Source organism: Chionomys nivalis, chromosome 20 (genome assembly GCF_950005125.1).
Source record: "Chionomys nivalis chromosome 20, mChiNiv1.1, whole genome shotgun sequence".
NCBI lineage: Eukaryota > Metazoa > Chordata > Mammalia > Rodentia > Cricetidae > Chionomys > Chionomys nivalis.
The window spans coordinates 36,363,275-36,385,574 of NC_080105.1; the positions used below are offsets into that span (position 1 = coordinate 36,363,275).

Below are 22,300 nucleotides of genomic sequence, written 5' to 3' on the forward strand. Positions count from 1 at the left end.
TTTTTTGCAAATGAAGCTTTCTGCCCGTTTCTCTTCCCTCCAACACAATTTAAAGGGCTAAAACTATAGGGAGTAAATTGAGAGAAATAGGACAATATGTGACGAATTTTTGTTGCTGCTGTTGCTCATGAAGATGTTTTTGTCACGAATATGAATGTTTATTAAAGCCATCCCAGCAGTAGATTGCTGAGAGCAGATGTTGCCCACAGTGAGGAAATCGCTACATCTACGTTCAGAGTCGATGTTCATAATGCTCAGAGAACTGTGGGTGTCGAGGAAAATACTGTGTGTGAAAAAATACAAAGATGAGGATTGGGAGTGTTAGAAGTTGCCATCTTCCCAGCCACACTTCTACCATCTTTGAGATCATCTGTGCCTACTTGTTAGCGTCTGTCACCACTGAGCCTGTGGACTGTTGACATCCTCTCGTCAAAGTGTGAATGAGGGAGTGGGAAGGCTCACTGGACAGTTACCAGAATATCTGGCCACTCTTCCAGCTATTTGCATGTAGCTATACAAGTGGGGTTATGAACTCAGGAATGGTCTAAGGGCTACATGTAGGCTCGTAATTAGTATGGAAAGGAGGCTTCATCTATGCAAAGACGTGAAAGAAATCATCCATAGACTTGCCAGAGGAGCTGCACTAAAGTCCGCCATGTTTCTATAAAAACCCATCAGCCATGCACTTTAAGTAAGCCCAGTAAATCCATTGTTTCCCAGTGTGAACTGTGATGTTCTAGAATAATATTGTCATTTATCACTAGAATCTAAAAGGAGGGAATAGACATTGTTCCTATATCTTTCACAAGAAACTTCAGAAGCTGGGAATAACACTGCAAGAGAATCAGAGATGTGGTGATCTAAAAACTATTATTGTTGTTTAGAGGGTAAAACCTAGCTTAGATAAACATCCTACCAAACTAATCTCCCACACCTGCATCACCCTGGTGTAAAGCTAGTAACATGTCCCTGCAAATGTCAGTAGGATGTGGATGAAACCAGTGGCCAGTTGTGACTCACAAGAATGAAAGTATTGCAGACAAGGACCAGGACAGAGGCAGTTTGTGTTCCTAAGCCCAAAGGGGCAAGTCTACTTCTGGATCTAAAAGACAGCAAAATATATATACATTAAAAAGGAAAATTACTCTAGTACAATTTTATCCAAAGTATTTCAGTCTGGCTTCATCTTCCTCATGTTAGTGTTCTAGCTTGTGGAGAGGCTGAGACAAAGCTAGGAAATATACACCTTGGTTTTGATGGAAGCTCAGGCTGCCTAAACTAGAAGATAAGCCTGCCTCAGATTGTCAATCGGGATATGAATTTTCAGGGCGTGACAGGATATTTTCTATAAGAGGATGAATACTAAAAAATAAAAAGAAAATTGAAATACTAAGTTCTTGTGGAGCCTGTTACATTAATACAGGGTCAAGGATGGTATTGAGGGACCCTAGAATTAAAGTAAAAACGCCACAGAATCTGGATCACAAAAATTGTAAAGATTTTCCGTATGCAAAAGAACTCACCCCTGCAGTTCCCTGGTTTTCTAAACGTCCACCTCACTTGGCAAAGACAAATGCATGAGATTAAGTCTTAGAAAGTCTAACACAGTTATCCACTCAATACTTATAAAGGATATTCAAGGTTCCAGGTTGCCTTAAGCTCTGGCAATACAATGTTGGACATAAATGGACACGGATCTGCCAGCTTATATTCTAGAAGTATGTTTCAGGTACATGTGTCTTCATCTTTGTTCATAAACATTCCTCCATAGACAGTAGAGTGAATGGCCTGCAATGTTTCCGTTGCATTAAGGGGAAAATGAATTCAGGATATCTCAGGGGGCATGCTAGAGCCTTCTTTACTCATTTGGAGAAGGACCAGTGACAGCGAGTAGCAAAATGATTTCAGTAACAGTGAGCAAACACTTTTCCATCCAGTTTTTTACCACCTGGCCTCTGTATCTCTTCTTGTCTCCAAGTCCCTGCCCTGTCTGAGGTTCTGTCTTGACTTTCTTTGGCAAATGAACAGCAATATGAAAGTATAAACCAAATAAACCCTTTCCTCTCCAACTTTCTCTTGGTCATGGTGTTTTATTGCAGCAATAGAAAACCTATTTAAGATATTTTGTATAAGCCGGGCGGTGGTGGCGCACGCCTTTAATCCCAGCACTCGGGAGGCAGAGGCAGGCGGATCTCTGTGAGTTTGAGGCCAGTCTGGTCTAGAAGAGCTAGTTCCAGGACAGGAACCAAAAAGCTACAGAGAAACCCTGTCTCGAAAATCAAAAAAAAAAAAAGAAAAAAAAAGAAAAAAGATATTTTGTATAATTGGAAGTAAGAATGAGACCTGTTACGTGCCTGGTAAGTGTTTCAACACTTGGTCATAATTAAATTTATAAATATAAATATAAAAGTGTACATCTTAGTGAGTACTATGTGGTAATTTGTAAGTATTGTGTCGAAGTAAAATAATGTTAAATATTTCCTTTTAGTGAAAACTTTCAGGATTCTTTTTGCTATCTTTTGAATGTGCTTTCTTAACTCTCACCTCAGTGTGCAATCCCAGGCCAGACATTTGCTCCTCTCACTATGACTTGCAAATTATTGACCCTCTCCACTCACATATGAGGAAGTCTGTCATGGTGGCCCATTTAGCTCCATATTAAGACACTCAAGGGCTTTGATCACTGACAACTGCCACTAGAGATAAAGGTATATATTGTTCAGTAGAATAGTAATTGAATTAAAATGATACAAGAACAGACTTATGTTGTGCAATGTAAACATACAAAGAAAGAGAGAAGAGTTGGGGAGAAAGAGGAGAGAAAAAGAAAAGAAGGAGGACAAGGGGGAGGAAATGAGGGAGAGAGCGCCAGTTAGAAGGGAATGAAAGAAAAGTTACCTTTTCCTGTGCATTTAAATCTAATTACTTGACTTTATCTTTCTAAACAGATAAGCAGATGCCCTGGCAAGGAAGTCTGGCTCACTAAGCTGTGTGTAACGAATCAGCCCAGAAAGTCACAGGAAATATTTGTCCCAAAACATGAGGCTATTTGTTCTAAGGGAAATCATTTGTTTTCTCTTTAGCTAGTTATTTTTCTGCCTGTTGAACAGTTTTGTCCTTAGAAAAGTAAGTCTACTCCTTTCACACGCAAAGACCACATGCCTGTGAACACAGATGCCTTTCCACAGAGAACAGCACAGCGAGTCCTCAAGAATCGGACCTCTTCCGTCTGTTTTTCATATGTTTGTAACTTATGTGTGAGTGCATGTTTGTGTGCATGTGAGTGTATGTCTGGAGGTAGTGAAGTTAAACATGTGAGCCTGTTCGTGTGTGTACCTGTATGTGAAAACCAAAGGTCAACGCTGGATATTGCCTTCTGCTTCTTTGCACCATCTATTTTGTGACAGGATCCCTTACTCTCTCTGAGACTCATCAGTGGATCACACTGCCTGGCCATCATAGTGCTGGAGATCCTCCTGTCTCCATGTCGGATCACTAGGACTGTACCATGTCTAGCTTTTTGGGGGATGATAGGCATCCAAATTCAGGTATTCATGCTTGATCAGCAGGCACTTTTTTGGCAACTATCCACACAGGCCTATAAATTTGATTTTTTAATACTTCAGTGAAAAGTCAAGAGAAAGATTAATATTGTGCTTTATATGGCATGTGTATTTAATTATACTTTTGCTTGCTAAAATTGAATATTAATTATAAATAAAACACCATGAGAAACCTCAGCAATTTCATATGGGATTCGTGTATTCTGTGTGTGTTTAATAGATCATAGAGCAACAGAGGCTCTTCCCTGATGAACCAGAGGATGCTGATAGCTACTCAGAATCTGTGAAATTTGATGCTCGCTCAATGACAACATTGCTTCCTCCCAGTAAGTAGAAAATGACAGTGGCACAGGTCCTGGGTTGAGTGGCTTAAATCAGTGCAGATTTGTTTGTTTGTTTGTTTTGTCACAGTTCTCTGTCCCAGAAGTCTTTTTTTTATTAATTAATTTATTTAATTATTAAAGATTTCTGCCTCTTCCCCGCCACCACCTCCCATTCCCTCCCCCTCCCCCTCCCCCAATCAAGTCTTCCTTCCTCCTCAGCCCAAAGAGCAAGAAGGTTTCTCTGCCCTGTGGGAGGTCCAAGGACCACCCACCTCCATCCAGGTCTATTAAGGTGAGCATCCAAACTACCTGGGCTCCCACAAAGCCATTACGTGCAATAGGATCTAGAACCCATTGCCATTGTTCTTCAGTTCTCAGTAGTCCTCATTGTCCATTATGTTCAGCGAGACCGGTTTTGTCCCATGCTTTTTCAGACCCCGGCCAGCTGGTCAAGAAATTAGACCGTAAAAGGTTAATCAATCCAATTATAAAATGGGGCACTGAGCTGAACAGAGACTTTTCAACAGAAGAAGTTCAAATGGCCAAAAGACACTTAAGATCGTGCTCAACTTCCTTAGCAATCAGGGAAATGCAAATCAAGACAACATTAAGATACCATCTTACACCGGTCAGAATGGCTAAAATCAAAAACACCAATGATAGCCTCTGCTGGAGAGGTTGTGGAGAAAGGGGCACTCTCATCCATTGCTGGTGGGAATGCAAACTTGTGCAACCACTTTGGAAAGCAGTGTGGCGGTTTCTCAGGAAAGTCGGGTTCAACCTACCTCTTGTCCCAGAAGTCTTAAATCAAGGTATCCAAATGGACAAAGGTCATTTAAAGGCCATGTCTCTTTCTAGTGGTTTCTGGCAATTCTTGGTAGTCCTGGCTTTTAGGTGCATCCTTGCACTTCTGCTTCTTGCTTCTGAGAGTTTGTTTTCCTGTGTATGTTCTTTTCTCTTCTTGTAAAGATCCAGTCACCAGAATAGTTATCACACCACAAGACGTCATTTACACTTGGCTACATCTGCAGTGACCCTAGTTCATTAAAATCGTCTTCATAGTTATCTAGAGCTAGCACTTCTGCATATCTTTTGGGGAGATAAAAATTCCACTTACAACTGATGAGTCAGATTGGGACAGGAACACAAAAGAAACAAAGCTCACCAGCTTCTGATCAGGCTTGAGGTGACAGAACAGAAATTTTTATCCATCTACTAACCCTTGATGTCCATATCTGAGGAAATGGGTGAAAAGAGAAGCATTACAGAGAGATTTCAGGTAGAGGAAACAGCATGCAAAACTCATGAGTTTACATTTGCAAATTCAAATCACATGTGGCAGTTGACACCTGTGATTCCTGTGTGGGAGAGGCAGCAACAGGAAAATCCCTGTGGCTTCTGGGGCAGTCTATCTAATTAAATTTGTAATTTTCAGGTTCAGTGAGGGAACTCTCAAAAATAAAGTGGAAGGGACAGAGTGATTGCTCCATGTCTAAGAGCACTTGCTCATTCAAAGGACCTGGCTTTGGTTCCTAGCATGCACGTGGCATCTCATAACCACTGCGACTCCAGTTCCAGATGAACTGACCCCTGACCTCCTTATGCATCAGACGCACACAAGGTGCACAAATGTGATTCCCATTTAGTTAGCCTGAAATACAGACAGTTTCAACTTGCTTTTATAATGGGTTGTTCTTTTCATTTCCATTCTTTACTTTTTTTTCTTGACTGTACCTTTTTAAATGTTCATTTCTTTCCCTTTCAATGTCTCACAAAATGGGATTGAATAGAGCTGAACAAAGTGGTGCACATCTATAATTCCTGAACTTAGGAGATAGAGGCAGGAGAATTGTGAGTTAAAGGCTATTTTCTGCTGCAGAGTGACTGTGGTGCTAGCCTGGGCTATACAAAACCCTCTTAGGAAGATGCTTAGGAGGTGGCTTATTCAGTCAAGCGCTGGATGTGCAAGCAGAGAGACTTGAATTTGGATCTTCAGAAACTGTGTAGAAAGCACAGGGTGGCAGAGCACTCTTCTGAACACAGCACTGGGAAGACAAATACAGGCAGATCCTTGAAGCTCCCTGATCACCAGTCTAGTCAAACCAAGAAAATATAGGTTCCATGAGAGATCCTCTCTCAAAAGGGAAGAGTGACGAACAATAGAGGAGGACATCTAAACACTGACCTTGAGCCTCCAAAGAAATCTTGACATACACAGGCAATCATAGACAAACATGAACACACACATACTTCCTAGTCAATAAATATAAAAACAATTTACCATTTTCTCTCTGTATCAGCATAGTCCCATTGCAATCCATATCCCTTTATAAAAATTCCTGTTCTATGTGAAAGTATGTCAAAGGGATAAGTATAGTTATTGCATTCTCATATATCCAGAGGATGGGTTTCATTGATGCATTCCGAACTTTTATCAAAATGTGACTCACTTTTTATCCATTTAACATAATTGTGTGTTATAGCTCAATCGTGTGAGATGTACAAATAGGAGATCATATATAGTCATGCTCCCTCACTTGTACAATAAGCACTTCATCTGCTAAACCTTATATCCAGCACCAGTTACCAAGACTTTAATGAAGGGTTTTTTGTTTTGTTTTATTTTTTGTTTTTTAATAATAGTCTGGGGTTTTGCTTTATTCTCTTTTGCTCTGTTTTAGATCCTAAAAATGGCTCTTCCCCTCAGGAGAAGCTGAAGTCCTTCAAAACTGCCTTAGTTGCTCTCTACCTTCTTGTGTTTGCAGTTCTCATACCACTCATTGGGATAGTAGCAGGTACAGTATCCTAGAATCTTGAAACTTTGTTTGTGTGCTTATTGTGAAAGCAGAACTATAACAGTTTTGTATGATGGATTCATAAAGAAACTTCATATGCCAAGCATTCCTCGATTTCGGCAGATGCAATTAAAATAGATTCCGTAATGTAAGTAGAAGGTTCTTTTAATTTTATAAATAAAATATAAAAGAGTAAAGTAAAAATATTGACATGAAGAGAGCTCAATTTACATCTGTTCTCTCTCTTTCTCCTCCCTTGTCTCCAAATTCTTCTCAAAACCATTATCTATTATTCTTTGTTACTGTGATATAGATATGTGTATATACATATGTATTTCTGAATATGTATATGTGTGTGTGTGCGCGTGTGTGCATGTATGCATGTATCCAGTGAGTTCATTAGTTGTTGCTCAAACGTGTATGTATTTAGGTCTGAGTTCTTGGGATTGGATAACATATGAGTGCACTCATTTCTACAGATGACTCAGTCTTCACCGAAAGCCATGTATTCAGGATTAGGGCCTTGTGAGATTTCCTCCATCTATACTTAAAAGTCGATTGGTGGTGTCATTTTTCAGGTCTTGTTTAGGTGATCACAGTGTTAACATTTCATGAGTGCCAATCCATGTCGTACATATAATACATCGTCTGTCAGTAAACAGCCTGGTCCTCTTCCTCTCATAGACTTTCTGTCTCCTCTTCTGTGAGGCTCGCTGGACCTTGGATGTACAGGTTGTATTGTAGGTGTATCAATTTGGCATAGGTATACCAGGCAGTTGTTCTCGCCATTTTGGCAAGTTGTGGATTTCTGTAGGGATCTCAGTCTACTGAGGGGCACTTCTCTGAAGAGCGGTGATGAGCTGTGGGAGTTACACCCATCTATGGGCATAGATAATTATTTAGAAGGCAGTTAGAACTTGATTGTAGTAGGGATGTGGCTCTTGTATGCCCTCTAGGCTAGGTTTACAGTTCAATATGAGCAGGGGGAAGCATTTTCACCCCAAGTTGCAAAATTTCATTTAAACCGTGTGTGACTGTGTGTGCAGATATGCATGTCTATAATTTTAAGCAACCATAAAATACTGTATGGGGTGCATCTTCACTTGTTTAGAGTGTTGTTAGCTTCTTTCAGAATTTTACATATATCATGTACATGTACTGGTAGACATGACCGAGATTAGATTCTCTTCTTGCTTTTGTAAATCTAATGAATTTGAATTTTACACTGCTATTGCTCATTACTGTTACATATAAATGTAATTGAATTTTTATATTCAACTTTCTGTAATTTTTGAAAAAGAAAGTGCGGTGATAAGGTTTAGACTATTTCAAAAGAAGAATATACTCAATAGTTCGTAACACTTCTAGTGTTGGACTGAAGCACTCCTGAAATTCCAATTACTGCATAATAGAAATGCCCCCTAAAAGAGAATGAAGTTAGCCATGGTTCTTTTGTGTGTCTCCAGTGTCTTCTAAAGTATGTTTAGAGAATCTAATATTCTGTTTCTGACGTATGCGTTAATGTGAAAGCAAGTATGGTCATTTACCCTAACAATGTCTATCCCAGAAAAACATGCCTGCCTGCTTTTCAGAAATTTTATACATCAAATGCAAAAATCAGATGGTAATATCACATTTTAAAAACATGACTGTTGCAGGGAAAATAGCCTGCTTGTTTGTCCTGGCTGCCTGGCTAGCTTATACCCGAAACACACAAACACACACACACATACAGAAACTATGTTAATTAAAACACTGCTTGGCCCATTAGTTCTAACTTCTTATTGACTAACTCTTACATCACAGTGTAACCCATTTCCATTAATCTGTATATTGCCACATGGCAGTGGCTTACTGACAAAGTTAATAACCAGCATCTGTCTCAGGTGGAGGATCCATGGTCTTTCTCCTACTCCACCTTTCTTCCTCCACTCAGTATTCAGTTCTGTCTTCCCCGCCTACCTAAGTTCTGCCCTATCAACTAGGCCAAGGTAGTTTCTTTATTCACTAACCAATGAAAGCAACACACAAACAGAAGGATCTTCTACACCACATGACAATATCTAATTAATGTATTTAATGTTCCATTATTTAAGCAGTTTTTAACAATTACACAGCAACATCCATTGGGATTTTTTAAAATAGAATTTGTGACTTGGGTTCCCTGTGGTGTTCTCTAGGCATGTATTTCTCTAAGAAGTTTGCTTATATGGGGATAACATTTTCAAATAATATTTTTTTCCTGAATACATTCTTTATCCCAGGCTGGCTCTTCTAACTTGCTATGTGCCAAAGAACGACCTTGAGCACAGATCTTCCTGCCTCTACCTCTGAGTACCAAGATTACAGCATCAACACAGTCAGTTCACCTGGTGCTGGAATCAGGGTGACCTGCATACCAGGAAGGCAGTCTATCAACTGAGCTACCTCCCCAGACAGCTGATTTTCAAATTTGCTGGTTTGTCTTTGTTGTTTTCTCATGATACCCCCTCGACATATTTGCTATATGCACCATCAAGAGAAAGGCTTAGGAAAAGTTCAAGTGAATCTGCATTCTAATCTCCCTAAGAAAATACTCCTAAATTCAAAATGAAACTTTTGAGAGAGTATCTCAAAACAGATTCAAAATTCTCCTCAGAAAGAAAAGCTAAGGAAATCAACAGCAATTGTAAAAGTAGCTATCATTTAATCATTTTACATCACTTACTATGGCCAAGCACTGGGCTCTAAACTTTCAGCATGTCATTTTAATACGTCTTTACAATTACCCTTTCAGCAGACACTATAATTACCTTCATTATCCACTCCAGAAAACTGAAACTCCTTGGTAATGGAGAATGTGCTCCCATCTATGACTTTTGTGTTCTAACCTCTCTTGTCTACTGGCTCCCACTGTAATTTGGTTATTATAATAAAACATGATTGTCCAGAAAAAAATAACATGAAAATAGAATTGTCATAATGTTAGCCAAAAGATTATTCCTACAAAAAGTCCATAAGCAAACAAGCAAAAAAGAAAAAGCAATAACAACAACAACAACAAAAAAAAACAGCTCCTGTTTTAGCCATAAAAAGCAGAGAAAACAAACATCCAAATATAACAACCAAAGCAAACAGCAAACAAATGGCAGCTACGGAATAAAGAGAACTGAAGTTTCTAGTATTGTAGATTCCTCACGAGTAAAATTATTTTCATGTTGTCCATGTGGACATGCTTATCTGAAATGTGAATACAAAGCTGAAGGACATGACCTTGTCTGGTGTCATCAAATTTACACCAGGTAGAATTTGAGCAAATTCCATCTCAATGTACAAAGCACAGTCTACAAAGCCTACCTCAAGGGCTGAGGGCTCTGATAGGCACTGACCCAAGAAAACAGAAACCTGAAAAGTATCCATGCCTGTAATCAAGTTCAAAGTTTTTGAGTCATTAACAAATATTACCAACTCAAACATCTGTTCTGGAATAGATTGCCGCCCACCGCGCCCCCGTGTCTGTGCTCTGTGCGCTGGCACCCAGTTCACGAGCTTCGGGCAAAGGGGCTGGAGGTTAAAATACACAAACACACACAGACAGAGAGACAGCGACATGGGACATCCTTGAATTCCCCAAGAATGCCCCCTTTGTTGTGTTCAGGGGCAGATTATATAGAGACAGCCACGCCCAAGCCAAACCCACCAGAAACCACTCTCCTGCCATCAGGAACTCCTGAAGGTCTCATGCTCAGAGCAGCTGTAGGCACTCAGATCAGGGGATTACAAGAAATTCAGGATCTGGGGTCTTACTGCTCCCAACAACAGATATTAATTGATCTGTGATTTCTGTTTCTTAAAATTACGGTAGGAACCTATTAACACGTATAAGGAATAGGATATTCTAATCTTGTAAATTAATACCAGTACCAAATTCACCAGAATTTTAAGCAGAACTCATTGTGATTATCATGTACCAATAATAGGTAAATTACTGCACTTGTAACTTTTAGTACCAGATCATAATATCTTTCAAAGAAAAGTTAAAATATGTTGCATAGACAGGTGTGATATCAGTAGTTCACAAATGTAGAATGTCGAAAGCACTGGTGCAACACATGAATTAATAGGTGAAGCAGAATTGTGGACATAAAGCTATTCAGATTTAAAGTAACACATGCGTGAAAGTTGTTTGTTCTCTTCATGGTCTACTATATGTGACAGCTTTCTTAAAGAATGTGACGCCGGGCGGTGGTGGCGCACGTCTTTAATCCCAGCACTTGGGAGGCAGAGGTAGGCGGATCTCTGTGAGTTCGAGACCAGCCTGGTCTACAAGAGCTAGTTCCAGGACAGGCTCCAAAGCCACAGAGGAAACCCTGTCTCGAAAAACCAAAAAAAAAAAAAAAAAAAAAAAAAAAGAATGTGACGCATTCCTGACGGAAAATAACAGCATACAACTGGAGCAGTGCAAAAAAATATCTTCCAGAATAAATGTGCATAAAATGCTGTTTTATGTTTCAAAGGATGTAAATTTTAGATAGACAAAGGTATTACTAACATGAGAGAGTAAATCTGGTCTGTATAATCAAATACCACCAGCTCCCTAGGTATTTGCATATGAGTAAATTTTGACTTCTTTTGCGTAAAAGAGAGATGTTACATAACGCCATCTCTCCAGAAACAAGCGAAAAGAAATACACTTTAGAAAATATGAACTCTCACGTTCTCTTTTGACTTTATTTCTGAGATTATAACATAATTTTACATTTAACATTTCTACTTTATCTTTCCTTTCTTCAAACACTCTCATATCCTCCCTACTCTTCAAAAATTAATGCCCTGTTTTCACTATTGTTATTGCTTGCATATATGTATATGTACATAGATATATAGTCCTAAAATAACCTGTTTACTTAACTGAATACTGTTATTGTATGGATGGTTTCAGCATTGGCTGCTTGGCACTGTACCTGCTATTGGTGTGTTCTTCCTTGGGGAGAACCACCTCTTTTACTCCCAGCTTTTTCAGTTGCCTAAAGTTCTTTGGGTAAGGTTGTGACCTCATGAGCTTTTTCCTGTCCTCGTTGGCATATTCTTTGGCCTTGTCCTTGTGCCGTTCTTTATATAGCTGTATTATAAGGAGGTAATCCCTACTTTATATTTTTTCTTACCTAACTTTTCTATTGATGTGATAAGACACCATGAGCAAGGCAACTTATAAAAAAAAACCCATTAATTTGAACCTTACAGTTACTGTAACTGTAACGATAAGAGTCCATAACCATCCTGGCAAAGAGCATGGGAGGAAGGAGGCAGGCATGGCTCTAGGAGCTCGCAGCTTGAGATACAACCTCGAGCAAGAAAGAGCTAACTAGAATGGCCCAAGTCTTTAGAAACTTCAAGTCATGCCTCTATAGATGTTCTTCTTCTACAAGATCACACTCTCTAATCCTTCCTAAGCAGGAAAACCAACTGTGGAATCAAAACATTAAATATATGAGTGTTTGGAACCCTGTCTCATTAAGACCGTCACAGTTAGTTATTGCTGTAGTCTAGATTCTAAGGTTCACATGCTTGCCTGACAAGTACCATAAAGCTCCTTGATCCAGCACCCAAGTGAACTATTTTTAAATAAAGTAAAGCTGAAGTTAGCTTTATTTATTATTAAGGAGTCAAGAAAAACTATGTTCTTAAAATAAATAAATAAAGCCTTTATTATCAACTTATGTCTATGCTGTCAAATTAAAATCATAGTTGATGCAACCTTTAACAACATCCAACCTCTTCTTTCTATGCTGAGAAAAAAATACTATTTTACTATGTGAAATAAAGCTTGTTTTCAAAGCAAAGTTCTATGATGAAGCAAATAGGACATAGATTTTGTAAAATAAAGTGCAAACTGCTGTGTTTACAGACACTACTCCCTACAGGAATGTTTTTATATTATACAACATACTAATATATTTAGTATAATTTATTAATTAATTACTTTGACTTCAGTAATATATTTATACTATACATAGTTAATATATCATTATAATGGAATTCATCAATATTAAGGATGTAGATATAAGACGATACTTTAATCCTGAATCATCAAATGATCTATACACTTTTTATATACTTATTTGTTGTTGATAGTAGTACTAGCATTCTATTTGCACAGTTGGTAAAATGAAAGCTTGAACACTAGTAACTAGTCCAATATCATTGCTCATAAACATAGTCTTTAATGTTAATCCAGCATATACTACTCAAAAATTTTGCGTGGTAACTGCTGACTAAATGAAGCAATGTTCACCATGGGACAATTTTGAAATAGTTTTTTATTGTTGTTGATTTAAGTTTATTATTGTTAGGGACAAAATCCCTTCCCAGTCAGTTTACTTTTTTTAATTTTGAGACTGTGTTTTAATAGCAACACTTTTCTCTTCCCTTTCCCACCTCCAAACCTCATATACCCATCCCTGAGCTTCTTCAAACTATGGCCTCCTTTTTATCAATTTTTCTTTCTTACATACATGAATTTGTATATACATATGTATTCCCGAGCATAACCTATTGAGTCCATGTGCTACTTGTATTTATGTTTCTAAGTCTGACCATTTGGTAATGGGCAACTAATTGTGTTCTTCCCTGGGCAGGGGCACCTCTCCTGATCCTAGCTTTACTCAGTGGCCTGTAGTTTTTTGGGGGCATGGTTGAGACTTGTGGGGTGTTCCCTATGCAGTTTTGTTATGTTCACTGGTATTGTCTTTGTGTCATTCTTTATCTTGCTATATTTTCAGGGAGTAATCTTTAGTTCTAAATTTTATTTATTTACTTACTTTTTAATTTGCTTGCTTAGTTAGTGTCCTCTTCAGCTCCCGTTTGGACAGTCATGTAGGTGAGACTTTACAGCTGCATCTCGCGATGTTACTAGGAGACACAGTTTCACAGAAGTCCCTGATCTTCTGGCTCTTGCAGTCTTCATGTGCCCTCTTCTGTGATGTTCCTTGAACCTTATGTGTGAGAGCATTTTGTAGATTCATTGCTTGGGACCAAGCTTTCCAGTGGATTTTTATTGATAGTGGTTTTGTGTAGTTATCTCTGTCTGTTCCAAAGAAAGCTTTTCTTGATGAGGCATACAATTTTACTGCCAGTTATTCAATTGGTAGTTCAAACCAGAGGTGCTCTATAAGTAAAGCATTAAATTGATTAAGTTTTACATAAAAATTTGCTTCTCAGTTTGAATGTAATAAATATGATTATCTGTAGCAAGCAAACATACTGTATGTCTAATTTTTTCATTACTTTATAAATAATACCAATCAAAATTTCCACTTCCTGCCCTCCTCCCACTTCCCTCCCAAACCCCACACACCCTCTTCCCTCCTTCTCCAGTCCTGAGAGGTGTGTGTGGGAAGTCCAAGGCCATCCCCTCTACATCCAGGCTTAGGAAGGTATGCATCCAAATAGAACAGAATCCCAAAAGGCCAGTACATGCAGTAGAGACAAATCCCAGTGCCATTATCATTGGCTTCTCAGTCTGCCCCAAATGTCAGCCACATTCAGAGGGTCTTTTTGATTCCATGCTAGTTCAGTCTCAGTCCAGCTGGATTTGGTGAGCTCCCATTAGCTCAGGCACGCTCCGTCAGTGGGTGGACAAACACCTCATGGTTCTGACTTTCTTGCTCATATTCTCCCTCCTTCTGCTCTTCAACTGGACCTTGGGAGCTCAGTCCAGTGCTCCGATGTGGGTCTCTGTCACTATCTCCATCTATCGCTAGATGAAGGTTCTATGGAGATATTCAAGATAGTCATCAGTCTGACTAAGGGATAGACCAGTTCAGGTTTGAATTTTGCATGTAAATGGATGGAAATAGAAAATACTAACCTGACTGATATAACCCAGACTCAAAAATATGAATACAGTATGTACTCACTCATTAGTGGATACTAGCAATAAACAAAAGACATGGAGCCTATAGTTCATGATCCTAAAGAAGCTAAGTAATAAGGTGAACCCAAAGAAAAACATATGTAGATCCTTCTGGAAATTGGAAACAGACAAGATCGCCAGGCAAAAGTTGGTGGGCTGGGGGGAAGGGGAGAGGAGGAGAGAGAGAGAAGGGAAGGATTAGGGAGAGCTTGGGGGAATGGGACGATTGAGATGGAGAAAGGATGGATATGGGAGCAGGGAAGGAGATATCTTAATTGAGGGAGCCATTTTGGGGTTGGCAAGAGGCTTGGCTTTGGAGGGGATCCCAGGAATCCATGGGAATGACACCAGCTAGGACCCTGGGCAGTGGAGGAGAGGGTGCCTGAACTGGCCCGTATGTCTAATTTATTGATTAAGAAATACAGAATGACTGACATACAATAATTCTGTTTCCTGTTGTGGACAATATCAAAAATACCATTTATATATTATTATATTCAATAAGCTAATTTCACACAGAAATATAACATGCTTTTAAATTAAAAAACACAGTAACACTTATTGTTAATATAAATAATAATCAATTAGCAGACATTTCTTTCTATGAGGGTAAAAGCTGCAAGAATTCTGATAAGACATTCTTTCATGTATAATCCACTTTGCAATGGAGTAGAATTTCCATGGCTATCAGCTGCCTGTGATAGGATTTACACATTTAGTCTACTCCACGTCAGCCACTATTGAAAGAGATAGTACTTTAAGTACCTCCCAAGGTCCCATGCTCCCAATTTACTCAGGAGATCTTTTCTTTTTCTACTTCCCATGTAGATTAGATCTACGTATGTCTCTCTTAGTGTCCTCATTGTTGTTTAAGTTCTCTGAGACTGTGATTTGTAGGCTGATTTTCTTTGCTTTATGTTTCAAAACTACATTCTTGATTTAGGATAGCATTCAACATACTGTAATGGAATGTAGTGCAGAGACATAGAAAGTAGTGATGAGCACAAAATGATATAGTCTATGATTTGATTTATTTTTATTTCAATATTCAGCTCAGCTTATCAATAGGGGAATGAAGAACTGCTTTGTTGGTTCAATTAACACAAGTGATACATTTCAAAGTCTGATTGGAGAAGAAGACACCAGTAAAGTTGAAATGAGATTTACAGCCATCATGGAACACATGAAGGACTTGGAGGAGAAAATCCAAAGCATTTCAGACTTAAAAGCCAACCTCATGGACACAGAACGCTTCCAGAATTTCAGTATGGCAACCGACCAAAGACTTAATGATGTTCTGCTGCAGTTAAGTTCCTTGATTTCGTCAGTTCAGGAACATGGGAACTCACTAGATGAAATCTCCAAATCCTTGCTGAGTCTCAATACCACACTGCTTGATGTCCAGCTCCATACAGATACACTGAACCGCAAAGTCAGTGAGTCTACCGTGAAGCAACAGGAGGTAAGCAATTCAGATTACAATGGCGTAGTTCATTCTAGAACAAAATTCATACAGATTCTGTTTTCTTAGGCAATTCAGAAAGCAGGAGGAACAAAAGTTTTCTACTTCCCCTACTGATGTAGACACCTTTTACAATCTAATAATAGATCTTTATAGATGTAACTGGAGCCTTTTCCAGACCCCCAGAAAAAGAGAATATTATTTTCCAATGGATCTAGGTTATGAAGTTACTTTTATATTATAAATACCACTTATTATCTTGTTAGACTACACCACTTATAAGATTTAGATTACCTGAACATGTCTAAGAAGGTAAATACCTGTATTGTGAATCCTATGAATAATCTAATTATCTTTACATCAAAGTAATATGCATGTTATTTACATAGATGTTTTATGAAGCAGAATTTTTAGACAATTTATTTTGCTGTTTCTAGAAGATAGATACACTTAAGTTTTTTGCACTGGTAACTAAAATTAAAATTTGAAAATTATAAATATACTTAAACATGAGTTCTTAATAGGATAACGGTGTATGCTTAGAATTACCATAAGATTCAATATGCATTGCTTTATATTCCTATTTGAGCTCTCACAGGGAGGGCTTCTGGAGAGGAAAGAGGTGGAAGACATTGCAGTTAAATTACAATCTCAAAAATTGAGATTCAACAACAAAAGCACACTCATGATGAAGCTATTTTCCAGATAATAAATTATTGCTCAGTGGTAGAATGATAACAGAACAGACACAGGGCCCTGGACTCAGCCCAGCACTGCAAAACAAGCAAGCAGAAGTAATAGTATTACAGCAGCAAAAGCTCTTGTAATTTTATTTTTGAATCATAATTTAATGACAAAACTCCCTTACTTCCCTCCCTCCAAGACTCTATACATTTTCTCAATTCTCATTCAAATCCATGACACCCCTTTTCAGTAATTGTTATTTTATTCATATACCTGCATATATATTTTCAGGCTTACCATTTGGCACTGGACAACCAATTGGTGTGCTCTTCCTTGGGGCGGGCCACTGCTCCTGCTCCCATTTCCTCAGTCACCTATAGTTCTTTGTGTAGGATTGAAGCCTTATTTGCTCTTGTGCTTTCCATTTCCTGTTTGGTACATTCCTTGGTCAGCCACCATTTGAATATGTGTATGATAGCTAGTAAATGTCTGAAATCTCCGCACTGAAAAGGTAGAAGAAGAGATTCAGGAGTTGAAGTTTGCTAAATAACACATGGTACATGAGATAATATCTCAAAGAAATATGAAGAAGAAAAGAGCTGTACACACTGTGTATATGTGCATGCATGTATGCATCTACAGATGGTCTGTTTATAACTGATGAAAATACAAAAGTATCAAGAGAAGAGGCAATAAAAATTGAGAGTAAAATGTTATGAAAATGCAACATGGACATCTTACTAAATATGAAACTCTGTTCTTACTGTCATTATCACTGAGAATAAAACCAGTTATTGCTATGAAACAATATCATAAAGTAAGAATGTTTAACCCCAAATGAACTGTGATGAAATTTCACTTTGAATAAATTAAAATCCCTATGATAAGTGCTATTTTTAATTCTCAATATTTGACATTTGTTTATTTGGGAGTAGAAGCATTCTTAGATGTATAGGCAACTGATTTTGTTTGTTTTGCCTAGGGATCTTAGTGAACCATTTAGTTTAAAGAAGAAATGCTATTCAGTCAGAGAGCTGCAATTTTGAATACTCATTTCCTTATTCTTATCTTATAGCACTTGCCCAATGTTATGTGATTTTACAACATTCAAATTTCCAAAAACTCTGTTCACTTATATATTTCCTAATTGCATGTAACAAAGGTTGCGATGCTCACTGTGTGTTTTAGGACATCAATAAGTTAGAGGAACGTGTGCGCAAAGCATCAGCAGAAATCCAGTCTGTGAAAGAAGAACAAGAACATGTGGAACAGGAAGTAAAACAGGAAATGAAAGTTTTGAATAACATCACTAATGACCTCAGACTGAAGGACTGGGAACACTCACAGACATTGAAAAATATCACCTTAATTCAAGGTGAGACATCTTGTCCCAGAAATGAGACGTTAAAATACATCCTTATATGCAGACCTTTGGTATTTGAAATCCTGTCGTCTAAAGGAAATGATATTTGAGGATGCAGTTACTACAGACAGTTACTATGCAGTTACTATGCACAGAAGAACAGTTAATACGAGGGCAGGTGTGGTAATGTCACCCACACCTTAGAATTTCTTAAAGAGAAATGTAAAACCAGACATGGTGAGTCATCACTGGGCAGGCTGGGGCAGGAGGTCACAAGTTTGAAGCCAGACTAAGGTTCACAGTGAGAGCCTGTCTCAAAAAAATCAAAGAGAGAGAACTATAAAAGCACAAAAAGATCTCTTTCCTTCTTTTCTGACTACACTGTCATTTAGAAACACCTCTTGAATTCTTAAAGATAATCTTAGATAATAGATTTTAGTCATTTTCACTTTATGAATATTTTTCTATAGTTCTAACTTTCTGGTCTGTGTGCTTATTGTTTGTCTCCTGTAAAAATTCTTGAATTTGAAAACCTGACAACTTCTTTTCCCTGTATCTGTTTCTAGGGGGGGGGGTTGTATTTTTTTTTCTTTTTCCAACTTGATTTATGTCTCTCTCATTTTCTTGTTTTGTTTTTTCTATAGTTGATGTGAATTGTTTTTATTGAATTTATCTTTTCATCAAAGTTACCAAAGAGGTTTTGGAAACTTTATGATATATTCCATATGTCTTGATTGCAATTGAAATGTTGTAATATACATTAATGCTAGTCAGCATCTTAAAAGATAACTGAGTTGTATAGGGAACTGAAAGTGCTTTGCCTTAAGACACATTCCCTTGTGCCCTCGTATGAGATTACAGTTCATTTCTATGCTATTGACTTTCACAAACCAGAGTTTAGTCTATGTTGCTCATCTTACTTTATATTAAAATAATTTATTAAGACCTGCCCATGAACTAGCCAATTAGTCCTTTAAAAAAAAATCTATATCATCCAACTTTTTTGGGTTATCATCCTTATTCATAAAATGCTTTAAAAGTTCACCCAGCAAAAAATCAATGGTATGATCTTTATGTCATTTTCTTTGTTTGCTCTTGATTTTTCACTATCTCACTCCATACAAATTTTTACATTCATAATTATTTTGGTTATTTTACGACAATAATAATTTATGGGAATTGTGCCTCTGAATACCAAGTATACCAAGTATCTGAAGAGGCCCAGTACTTTTTCTCTATTGTATGTATTTTGAATGACTGCAGAATTAGTTACTATAACTAATAAAGAAAAATATTGTGTAATATTTGCTCTGTATTCTCTCTTAGGGAATAAACACAGGAAAATAACAGTCGTGCTTAGGCATATACCATTTTCTCACGCTCATGAAATAAAGCCTAGGGCCTTGGACAGGCTGTGTTGGTAACTCTACAACTGAATTCCACCTAGCCACCTGGGTTTGTTTGTAATTTTAAACATTTTGTTTGGAAAGTGTTTAAAACTGTAAGTGGTGCAAAATGATAATAAGATGTCCCAGTGCATTTTGGAGAAATTATTCCTATGGGTTTTGGTTGCCCTTAACTTCATTCTTCTTCTCTCTGTCTGTAACGCCTGTGAGATCACAAATCTGGAATTGTGGGTGGAGAATGTTTGTGTTAGATATTTGTCGCACTTCTACCATTTTCCAGTTTTGTGTGTTGTATCAGCCTTGTAACTGATCTACACAGTCTACAGTTTTCTCATTCTACCTAGAAAAGGAATCGCTTAACTTTATCAACACTTATTTTATAGATTTTTAGGTTTTTAAGTTAAAATATATTCCATTAATTTCCCCCATTCCATTTTTTTCCACCCAACCCTTCCCATGTACCCTACTTTCTATCTTTCAAATTTATGGCTTCTATTCCTTTAATTGTTGTGACATGTACATACATTCACCCACACACTCATACACACATATACACACATTCATATGCATATGCATATTTATCCCCATCAAGAGTATTACAAACCTAAGTTTTAATATGTACAGTATTTATGTTATTTTGTGTTATCACAGTGACCCTTTCTCTGTTACCACTTTATTATAACCTAGCAAAATATTAACCTCACAACAGTATTTATGTGATTTAATTTGAGGATATGACATTTTTTCTCAGATGAGGCCATTATAGTTCTCAACATCAGAGTACTTAGCCATTTAGAAAGGTTAGAGTTATTCATTTTATATTAATGTACAGCAAATAAAAATATTTGGATTTCCATATAACTATCTTGATAAATGATAATCTTACCCTTGCTTTATAATTATAGTCAATACTTGTGTTTCTTAAAGGACCTCCTGGACCTCCAGGAGAAAAGGGAGACAGAGGGTTCACTGGAATAAGTGGTCCACCTGGCATTCCGGGTTTAAATGGTAAGGACATAGTAATCACTTAATCATATACCATGAGGTTGAATGATGTGTATCTATGTTTGTAATTAGGGATGAATGTCCATTTCATCTTTTCTGTGGTGTAGCTGTGTGTGAGTGTTTGTAAATGATCTCATGTGTTGGAAATTATAATGTATTCTAGCATCCTAATCACATGGCAAATTAAATGGTGAGCATTAGTTTATTTTAAAGTATTTTATTATTTTATGTGTATGTTTTGGTTGCACATATGTCTGTGCACTGTGTATACGTCTGGTATCTTCTGAGATGTAAAAAGGGTATCAGATCTCAGAGAACGTGAGTTACAGATAATTGTTAGTTGCCATATGGGTTCCAGGAATACATCATGTGTCCTCTGGAAGAGCAGCCAGTGCCTTTAACTACTGGGTCATCTCACTAGCCCAAGCACTAATTATTGACTTTTGTACATTATTTAATGATTTATCAACAGCTACTACATGAGCTTGTTTATGAGTCTGAGGGCTTTCACAGAGACCACATGAAATATATTGTTTACATAAACCTGTATGTGAAGGAGAATAAGAAAATCACCTTCACATTGGATTAATTTGTAAGCTATGATTTTTCCAGTTATACAGAAACATTGATGAGTCACAAAATTGTGCTTAATTATTTTCCTCTAAGGATGTCATAATCTTGAGAGCAATGTTTTGAAAGAAGATTATGGAAGACATAGAAAAGGAGAGAGAAAATGAACTTTGTTTGCTCAAAAAACAATTCTGTAACAAACAATAAAAACAATGTTATTGCCATGCATTCAAATGCCATCCTTTGCCAACAAATTCCCTTCATACTGTTTGCAAATAAAATAGACTGAATGACTTAAACACAATTAGAAAGGCTGACTAGTCAATTTACCTAAATACCTTGGATTTGTTCTTAGTTTTTCTCTTTAGATGAAATAAGCATTCTTTTTTCTATAAATATTTTGACTAGCCAAAATTACATGAGAAAAAATACCCCAAGTTGAAAATCATGAATAAAATCTATCATATAAGTATATCATTGTGTATCTTATACTTGCAATATTAAAAATAGCAGTAAACTCTTTCTCTACCTACCTATCTACCTATTTATCATCTCTCACATGTATACATACCTTTATCTATAAAGAGTGTATATTCATCTTTATGTAAGCCAGTGAATGTGTGCATTTGACAATAATGGCAGATAAGTGTGTTTATCCCACGAAATCCTTGTACTTGTTGAAGACTCCACACATCTTAAGAAAAATGCATTCATATCTTAAGTAGGAGAATCAGTCAACATTATTGCCCAAACTACTGTTTTCAAGATCCGTAAGAAACTACCCCCTACTATGAAGCATAGTTTCTAAAACCCTGTAATGCAAGCATAGAAAGTCAATGTGGCCCTGATTTACTATATGAGCAACATCTGGAAGGCATTATTCTAAGTTTCTGGTATGCAGATGTGTGAGATAGAACAGCATTTGAAATTTTCTGTTTTAGTTCCTAGTGTAAACAGACACCATATCAAATCAAATATACCATGTCTCCTACCAAATTAATTAGGGTTGTCCAGTTGAACAGAATGATGCACAATGAGAGAGAGAGAGAGAGAGAGAGAGAGAGAGAGAGAGAGAGAGAGAGAGAGGAGAGAGAGAGTGCGAGCTGAAGGTCTCTCTCCTCAGAGATCAGGAAACCCCACAGTGGGATGGGAGGAAAGACTGTAGGAGTTGGAGCTGGATGGAGGACACCAGACAAACATGGCCGACCGAATCAACTGAGCAGAGTTAACATCAG

At 37.6% G+C, this 22,300-nt stretch overlaps 1 protein-coding gene across 3 annotated transcripts in view; it reads left to right on the plus strand.

The window, feature by feature from the left end:
• The window catches only part of Msr1 (macrophage scavenger receptor 1), a 63,469-nt gene that overhangs the window by 3,664 nt on the left and 37,505 nt on the right, over positions 1–22,300 (plus strand). For all 3 annotated transcript variants that reach the window (XM_057752911.1, XM_057752913.1, XM_057752914.1), the window contains exons 2-6: positions 3,784–3,889; positions 6,568–6,681; positions 15,628–16,037; positions 17,910–18,096; positions 20,418–20,498. In XM_057752911.1, the coding sequence (XP_057608894.1) occupies positions 3,784–3,889; positions 6,568–6,681; positions 15,628–16,037; positions 17,910–18,096; positions 20,418–20,498 (898 nt within the window). The remainder of the gene's footprint in view (positions 1–3,783; positions 3,890–6,567; positions 6,682–15,627; positions 16,038–17,909; positions 18,097–20,417; positions 20,499–22,300) is intronic.